The sequence below is a fragment of the Maylandia zebra genome, linkage group LG11 (genome assembly GCF_041146795.1).
Source record: "Maylandia zebra isolate NMK-2024a linkage group LG11, Mzebra_GT3a, whole genome shotgun sequence".
In the NCBI taxonomy this organism is placed as follows: Eukaryota; Metazoa; Chordata; class Actinopteri; order Cichliformes; family Cichlidae; genus Maylandia; species Maylandia zebra.
Window position 1 is genome coordinate 36,225,407 of NC_135177.1, and position 9,526 is coordinate 36,234,932.

General features: G+C 40.5%; 1 protein-coding gene across 2 annotated transcripts; it reads left to right on the forward strand.

Annotated features, from left to right (window-relative positions):
• Nucleotides 1–4,230: 4,230 nt before the first annotated feature.
• On the forward strand, nt 4,231–8,843 carry etsrp (ETS1-related protein). 2 transcript variants are annotated; one of them, XM_004573575.4, is made up of 8 exons: nt 4,231–4,364; nt 4,668–4,749; nt 6,116–6,238; nt 6,332–6,400; nt 6,710–6,859; nt 6,950–7,189; nt 7,298–7,416; nt 7,989–8,843. In XM_004573575.4, the coding sequence occupies exons 1-8, from the start codon at nt 4,308–4,310 to the stop codon at nt 8,265–8,267; spliced, it is 1,119 nt and encodes a 372-aa protein (XP_004573632.1). In that variant the 5' UTR covers nt 4,231–4,307; the 3' UTR covers nt 8,268–8,843. The 2 variants fall into 2 exon arrangements, with proteins under 2 accessions (XP_004573632.1, XP_004573633.1); XM_004573576.4 differs by having other exon boundaries at nt 6,149–6,238.
• The last annotated feature ends 683 nt before the right edge of the window (nt 8,844–9,526 follow it).

Below are 9,526 nucleotides of genomic sequence, written 5' to 3' on the forward strand. Positions count from 1 at the left end.
ACTTTTAGATCACACAACACAAACAATTTTCATGTTTTTTTTAAATAATATTGTTATGTTGATTTTATTTTGATCTGTGAAGTGACATTCTGATACGTAGCAGTCTTGCTGTAAAGGACTGCAAGCGAAAAAAGATGGCCTAAAATGGCTCTCAACATCTGAGCTAAAGTAACCTTTGCGTTAACATTATGCTGACGTATTAAACATGGCTGTCGAACATGCGGCCCGGGCCTGAGAAAACATCCTCCGAAGATCCAAACCGGCCCATACTTTGCTTTACGCGTCAATGAAAACAGCAGTGACGTAATTATGGTGATCTTTTTTTTTTTTTTTAGATTAAATTACAACACAGACATGAAGATATACTGAAGATATATCTTCATCACGTCAATAAATGATCACATAGCTGTTTAACAGCAGAAACAATGCAGGTGAGGCTTTTCTGTTTTGTTTTTTCATCTTTAATGAACTGTGTCTCAGGCTGTTGATCGTCTGCTCCGTGGATGTCATCACAATAGACCTATTTACATTCAAATAAATGTTCCGGCCCACTTAAAGGATCAAATTGAGCTTTTTTCGTGGGCCACGGATTAAATCTAGTTTGGTGTTTCTGGTCGAAATGATTTCTCCCTGCCGGTTTCATTCCCGTGCCTTTGTAACCGGTGTGTCTCTGCGTTGTGGTTACACCTTCATGATTTCCAGTAAATCTGATGAATTTCATTTCTGGGGCGTTCTGGTGCCGTCGCTGACAGTTTCCTTTCGCAGGCTGTCCGTGTGTGTGATTATTCCCGGTGGATTCCAGAGCTGACAGTTTGCTGCAGACGGTTGTTAATCACTTGGTCTGTTGTGTAACTTTATCCCGGTTGTGTCCTTGTGTTGGGGTGGGGCCCCCAATCACGACTCCCGTCTCCACGCACGATTTCAGCCGGCTGCACTTTTCCAGATGGAGTCGGCGCGGTGTGTGTGTGTGTGTGTGTGTGTGTCCGAGCTGAATAGCAGAGATGTTTGTTTATACAAGCCTCTGGGCTCGGCCTTATCTGCTGCAGCCACTCACGCCGTGATTTCAGACTTTCTTCAGCGGCTGCTTGTGTGTTTTTTACGGGCCATTGTTTTGTCGAATGGTTGCTAAAGATACTGAGATTTTTTCTTCCTCCCACCTCATTAAAAAAAAAAGCGACTGGCAAAAGCTCTGATTTCAAAAGGCTCCACTTCAACCCCACCCAAACTATGGCTCAGTTATTTGGTCAGACAATCAGTGACCGCAGCTCTGAAATATGTTAAAGCCATTCAGTGACGCGATAAAAATACACTCTACAAGGCCACCCATCTGCTGTAAAACCTGCAGCGGTGTATGTGGAACTATTGATTATGTTTAGCAAGGAAAGAATTTGTCATTTTTTATTGTACTGAAAATCGTGCTTTACAGGTGGTACATTAGTTAATGTGTTATTTTCGTGAGGGTCAATCTTTGGTGCCTCTAAATATCAAAATGTGAAAAAGAAAAGTGGTAATTTTATTTTGTGTAACATACCAGACACTACAGACACACACAGAGAAGACTGAGAGAAAACAACGGAATGAAAGAAAAAAAGTGAGAGAACCATTAATTAATAACCAGATTTTTCTTTGTTCATTCATTGATTGTTTTATCGACCGATTGTTCGGCCTGTGGCCTAAAAGAACTCAAAGTAGTAAGAAATACTAAGTTTGATATTCAGATGTCTCTTTTTTGTCCAACTATCAGTGGAAAAAACAATGACATACATGATTGAATTATTAATTGATTATCATGATTGTCCATGACAAAATTGGCTATTTTTGTTTTACAGCTAATCATATTTGGCTAATTTAGGGGCCTCATGCTGGGGAGATATTCTTACTTTGACTAAATTTGATAAAAAGCTAAAAATGTCAAAAATCCACAGACATGAAAGGAAAAACAGTCGATTCAGTCTTTACTCTGAATTCTTTCTTATTAATTTTCTTAATCTGCTAACTGATTAAATAACTAATTTCATGTTTTAGTCTTTTAGTTGTTTTGTTTTGACTAAATATCCAAAAACCAAGGATATTAAGAGAAAGTGCTGTGACTTTGACTTTTTCTCAGTTAGTTAGTTTTTAAATCATCCTATTTGCATGATCTGTATGAAAGGTTGTCTTTGTTTTCACTCACAGAAAGACAAGACAGAAATCTCTCACTTAAATGTTTTCAGGGAACTAATTAATTAATTGACACATTTTTTTTTGTCAAACTAAACGGGAATCCTTATCTCATCTTCAAATGTCTTCTTTTATCTGGCCTACAGTCCAAAAAAACATTTGTTTCTATCATAAAAAAGTGTGACTTCAGTAATTAGCCGACTATTAGATGTGTTGGCTATTAATTTGTCGAATGACTAATCATTTAATTGACTCACAAATCCGGATCTTGTTGTTTTAGTGTGTTTTATTCCTACAAATCACTTCACTGGCAGTGACATCAATGAACTGTTTAACAGCTGCAGTGTGATGAGTTGTGTGGTAGAGTTATGACTTTAGGCTAAAGTGTGTTAAGTATTACATGTAATCTTAGACTTTATTATTCTGTGCCTTTATAATCTCCATTAATTTGCCCATTTTTATGTATCCAAATGTTTACCCTTCAGGTATCTGCTTTGTTCTCTAGCTCTGCATAAATGTACGTTTAGTGCTGACTGTAACCCTTTATTGTAGAATAATCAGGATAAAAATGAACAGTGTGTGTGTGTGTGTGTGTGTGTGTGTGTGTGTGTGTGTGTGTGTGTGTGTGTGTGTGTGTGTGTGTGTGTGTGTGAGACAAAAAGATAATTAACGTCGTGTTACTGACTATTTTCACAAACTTTCACAGCCACCTGCATTTAAGAGGAGGATTGGACTGAAACCCCCATCACAAAAGTAATTTTCCCTCTGACACACATAGAAGTTTAATCTGAGTCATGTAGGAGCCGTAAGGGAAAAGGAAAAGGAAGTCCTACGATAAAAAAATCTGAAAACCCAACGTTGTCGGGCCACTTCAAACTAATCTGAAGTTAATGTTTGTCTGTATTCCTTCATTTTAGTCAGTAACAGAAATGAGATGTTCACAAGTCTTGAAAATCACAACAGACTGCAACAAGTTTCAAATGTACGGAAAGTTTAAAAGTAAAACTCACCTGAGCTTTAAAAGAACTCGAGAACTTTTGTGTGTAAAAGTTCTGTGACACAAAGAGGGGCCCCGTTTAAGCAGGTTAACAAAAGCCTAATATCAAAGGGAATTGAATCAACTCATTGAACTCAGTCTGGAGACAAACACAAAAGAAAAACAGGAAAACATGTCTGAATGTGTGTTGACTCAGCATGGCTAATAATAAATGAGAATAGTTTGGAATAATTAAATGAAATTGTACCCGGGAGCATCACCATTTAAATGCTGAACTCCTCTGTATGAAACTTTTCTCCCACAAATCCATGCAAAGGTACCAAAGTGTCCTTAATGCAGGAAAATGTGTCCAAATGTCCTGATGGACGACCTTTAAATGTGATCATGTCTGCATACTCGTTTTGAAGACACCTTTTTTTCTTTGTCCTTATTCTAAACCATGTCACGAAATTCCTCCCTCACTTTTTCATCTGCAGTGACCATTTTCCCTCCACAAAAGAAGAAAACAGTCAGTTTTAAGAAAAGACTTAAATACGGGTGCAGTGTAAGAGGAACAAGTTTACCGATAACAAAGGGAATAAGAAAGATGGTAAAATTGTCAGTATCTGTATATGTTCTCAGTCTGAATGGCATGGAAAGAAAGAAATGGACTTCTTTACTTTAACTTCAATAATGGACTATTTTTGAATTCCAAATGTTGTTCTTTATGAATACTATATTTTCAGCGTGTTATCTTCTTTTAATCCCATTTTTAATCCTCTCTCCTCAATTACACACTCCTCATACATGCAAGTTTGTTTTCTACAGCAACATTTATACCCCCCCCCACCCCTTTTAAATCTTGAACTTCTGTGTAGTTAATACATAAATTGTTCTTTTTGGAATAAGCTACATTCGCGTGTCTGTTACCTGAGACGCTTTTATGAATGAAAGTTTGATTGACTTGTTGCTGAGGGGGTCGGGAAAGGGGGTCGGGGATGGGAGGTGTTAAACAAACCTCAGTGCCGCAGCAGGTCACGACTCACCGCGGGCACGCGCCCCGCCCACTTCTTTTCGCTGAGTTTATAACGGGACGCGGCCGACCGCAGAGTGACCACTCCACGCTGCTGCAGCCGGTACAAGTTTGAAGGAGAAGCTGTGAAGGAGCCACATGTACTGGGACACTTCGATCAAAGCAGGAGACAGAAGCGCCGACTCCAAAGTAAAGGTAAGCTCGGTCATTTAAACTCAAATATATTTTAACGCGACACAAAATGAGCAGCAAGTGTCGTTCATCCACAACGAGCAGTTTAGAGCGTGAACTGTGCTGCACGGATGGACGTCAGCTGACAGAAAACTGCAGGATTCTTGGCTTTTCCGATTTTTTTTAAAATGTATTTATTCCCTAATTATTCATCGAGATAAACACCAGTGGGAAACGTTACAGCCCCACTCGCGTGATTCTAAACTGCGTTTGTAAGTTTGAATTCATTCCCAATGGTGACAAAAAGTTGTAATCATATGACCGCAGATGGAGGTTTGCCAGAGCGGATACTACACAGAAGACTTCAGGACGCAGGAAGTGCCAGCTGGTTTCGACTTTGCATCTTATGGTGAGTTTAGTGGATCCCTCTGATGTTGCTTCATCTGGCTTTCCTGCTGATCCTGGTGCACGGCGCTGAAACTCTCAGACACATCAGACACAGGTTTTTTTTTATGTTTGTGCGATCTGTTTCCTCTGAAGCCGAGCGGCTGAAGGACAGAGGAAACATGTTCGCAGACAGTGTCATCACATCTGTCAGAGCTTTCCCTGCGAGTCCTTGACACGCCCGTGATTATGTGTGTGTGAAATTGTCTGAATGGGCTGAGATCTGCAAAGACAGAGAGACGCAGGGTGGTCAGGTTAAAGACGGTCTCTGTGTTGCACTCCCCTCTCTGTCTTTCCTAATCCTTTCCTCCAGACTTCCTCCTCCAACAGATTTAGAGCCCTCGCCCCCCACTCCCCATCCCTCCATCACTACTCTGTCACACTCCCTCCGCTGGCGTTTCCTCCCCCTCCCTGCCTTGTTTCCTCCAAGCTGCCTCCATCCATAGAACTGAAAAAACCTGGGGGGCCTTTTTTTCTTTTTTCTCATGTCCCACGTCACGATTTCAGCCCAACTCCAAAGTCTAACTTATAGATTTCTCCCACAATTCTTCTCTCCATGACTTTTTCTGCAGAACTGAGCTTTGATTAACCTCCTTCTTAAAGCACCACACTGGCATTTTAGCATAGTCTTTCATATTTACAGCAAACTATACATTCATAGCAGATTTTGAGTTCATGTTTTGTATTTGTTTGCCTTAATATAATCATAAAATCAGCTTAAAGATAATGCAGCTAACTTGCTCTTACTGCTGGATCAAAGTTATCCTTATGAGGCTATAAGCAGCAGAGGGCTGGTGGTGCCTTCAGTGCCAAAGAGTTTACAGTGTCATCACATCTGTTAAGTCATAAGAAAAAAAAATCCACCTTAAAAACAAACATAATTTAAACATTTGCAAAAGAAAGTAAAGTCACGGATCACCTTAGTCTATCAGGAATTAAGCGTTTTGCAAATAGGTCTTGCTTACTCAGCTGTAAGTACAGCTGTGTAAGCAAGACAAACTTTGTTTTACAAAGTTACAAAAAAGTATTTCAACCCTTTACTAAATTAAAAAGTGTAATCTTAATTATGTAGCCTAATATTAGGTTTATCCTCATTGTTTGCTCATTATAGCAAATCTTATACATATATTATGTATAAGATGCCCCCCAGACACAAAGAGCAGTGTCATCCTGTGCTGCAAAAAAACTGCTGTAAAATGAATTAGTTTAAGGTTTGCACGATTAAACAGGTAATCCTGTATCGGCTTGGTGCTTTAAAAAGAGCTGTGCTTCCCTGCTGTCTTCACCATCCTTCACTGACTCCATCTGTCTGTATTATGTTGAACCTCCAGACTACCCTGGTGAAGACCTGTCTTTTCTGTTAGACAGTAAAGCGCCCGGACAGCAGCAGCAGTACGCGGCAGACAGCGGCTACCCGGAGCCGCCAAAAGCTTCCCATCCTTATGGCACCAAAGGTAAAAAGAAAAACGTGTTTTGGTATACTTTGCTTGCTTATTAAAGTCAAATATTTTTGACTTATCTTGTATTTTTTGCTCTTTTACCTTCAGTGAGTGACGCTGCCCTCTTCAGCCTGGATACATACCAGGAGTTCAACTGGTGGGCCTCGTATCCACAAGGTGAGCGTCTCACGTTCACTGATGCTACGTGTGAAATAACTCTAAAGGAGACCTATAGTGTTCATATGTTTTATTCGAGAACACCAGAGAGTTGCTTTTTGAGTAGCTACTTTTTAAAAACAGATATTTGTGTGTATCTCCTCTTTGTGACATCACACAGAACCATGAGCAGAAAAAAATCTTCTGGAACTGAGCTTCCAGAGCAGATTAAAGCCCGAGCTTACAGGGCTTATTTGTGCATACACTGACCTCATTTAAAGTTGACTTTAAGGGAATTGTGTTTGTGACTAACTCTCTCCTGGTGCACAGATGGACTGGCAGTGGACCAGTCACAAACTGGATACCAGGAGTCTCCTCAGACATACCAGAACTTGGTGCCCCAGACCGGACAGTTCAGCCCTGCCGTGGAAGGCAGCCACAGCCCCTTCCTCACAGGAGCAGGATCAAACTCAGTACAAAGTAAGACATTTCACTCGTGGGTTAAAACCAAACACTTTTCCAGTGACCTGATCTTTGTAGTTCAGTGTGTGATTCTTCTGCTTGGTGCAGGCGAAACAGATCAGAGCTACTTTGACTCGGATGCACAGAGACAGTCCTCGTCCTTTTGGTCTGAATATCAGTCCCCCAACTTAGCTGCCCCTCCATCACACCCATCTATGGCCTCATGTCCCTCAAACCCCGGCCTCCAGTCCTCAGAGCAGTACTGCCCCCGTGTGGTGAAACGAAAAAACACCCCTCCACAGAGGCTGGACAGGGAGGGGCAGATGACAGGAATGTCGGCTTATCCAGGTTAGAGTTTGCTTCTTTTCCTCTTTGTATAATGACACATGGATTACACATTACAGCGCCAGCTACTTACTTTGACCTCATTCATTTATCTACAAACTCTTCATTCAGGTTCCGGTCCAATCCAGCTGTGGCAGTTTTTACTGGAGCTTCTGCTGGACTCTGCCTGCCGCACTTTCATCTCCTGGACTGGAGACGGATGGGAGTTCAAGATGTCTGACCCCACAGAGGTAAGAATCCTGTTTTAGACAAAGCCACTGTTGAGCACTACATGGAACTGATAAAAGGTTATTTCTTACCTGCTTCACAAAACTTTCCATTTGAGTGTCTTTGTACTTTGGGGAGAAACGTTGATCACATTTAAGAAAGTCAGGCCGGGAATCACTTGTTTTCCTAAAAATGGAGCCGCTGGTGTTGAAACTTTGTACCATTTAACAGAGCAATGACTGGATGGGGGCCCCTGTTCATATTACCTGCAGTGCTGATGCTGCTCATCCTGGTACTTATAGAGCCAGATTGACAGGGGGCAGAAACGAGCATTGCACAGCTTTACTGAAAGGTGTGAGGATTCATTTATGTGGGAATAAAATGATAGAAGACAGAATCTGCTTATGTTACTGCTTTACACAAACATGTAATGCATTTGAATAAACACTTGGATTCTTCTGTTTTTAGAAGCACTTAAATAAATCATCTTACTTATTATAAACTTTAACAGATTTTTTTATTAGTACATTTACTTAATTACATTACTCATTTCTATTGTATTTTTCTGAGCATGTGTTTGCTGGTGATCCCACAGGTGGCGAAGCGCTGGGGTCAGTGCAAGAACAAACCAAAGATGAACTACGAGAAGCTGAGCCGTGGCCTGCGTTACTACTACCACAAAAACATCATCCATAAGACGGCGGGCAAGCGCTACGTCTACCGCTTCGTCTGTGACGTGCAGGGCATGCTGGGGAAGTCAGCACAGGAGGTCCTGAGCAGTATGAACGTTTTACCCACAAACACAGAGTCCTGGCAGTGCTCTGGGGTATCGACAGCCTCTGATCACAGCAGTGAAACGTGGGTTTCACAGTAGGGGCCGACCCCAGGAGCCTCGGTGCTGCTGGCTGACAGACCTGAACGTTTTGAGTACTTCAGCCTTCAAAGTGAACTCTGCTTCCTCAAGCCTCGTGGAAGAGGACGAACTTGATGTAGGCAGTTTACAGATGCTGCATTTCAGGGAATAATAATTAAAAGTATATAGATCCATAGTGCAGCCAATATTTAATGACATCATATCATATTTTCTTAAATGTTTCTATAAAAAGAGCTACTTGACCTCAGGTTGTTTTAAGTGCAGCACAGACACCAGCCAGGGGTATTTTAAGCACTCGGGTTACTTGTACTTTGTTCCTCTGGGGTTGTTATGTTTGATAGTTTGTTTGTTTGTTTTCTAAAGAAAGAATGGATTTGTAAATAGTGTTTATATGAACCCTATGTAGAGTTTTGTGCATTTATATTATTATTATTATTATTTTCTAAATACAAAACTCGTGTCTACCTCTGTTGATACTCTGAATAACAAACTGGCGGTTTTCAGGCACTTGCTGTGAAGGTTTCAGTGACGTGTGATGGTTGTCTGATGTAAATAAACTGTATATAAACGTGTTGAATTAAAGTCTTCTTTTATAAAATTAGGCTGGGGGAATTAATGATACTGCAGCTCCCCCTGGTGGACAAAGAGGGATTCATGCGTCTACAACTAATTTAAAAAAAGAACTTTTTAAAAATTCAACAATTTTGAAAGATTTATCTTATATATGTTTTTTTCTCATTTTCAAAATCAAATCAGAATCAAATAGAATCAAATCACTTAAATTATACTTTTCAAGTTAATCTACTTTGAGCTAATTCGGATTTCTAATCTAATAATTTCAAACTGTTCAGATCTTTGATCAGAACTAGAGGGAGAACCCTGAATGTTCCTAAGAGCCCCCTTTTATACTCATTTGGCCATATGCATCACTTCCTTGCTCCCCTTCGTCTTATATGACTTGCTCCGTGAGTTCTATCCTGTTCTTTTCTCTTTGTTTGGCTTTGCACTGGCGTAACTTAACAGAAAGATCGAATCACTTCACCACAATGGTTCCTTTTGTCATCTATATCATATACTTCATTGTAAACTATTAGTCATGACACATAGCTCTCCTCTACACAAGATTCCTTTATAAGACAACAGTATCGGTATCAGCAACACTGCCCTTTATTTACTTTGTATCAAATTGATACCAAAATGTGCAGTATGGCATATACAGGCTATTAGCGGGATATACACAACATGTCAAGTTTCAGCCC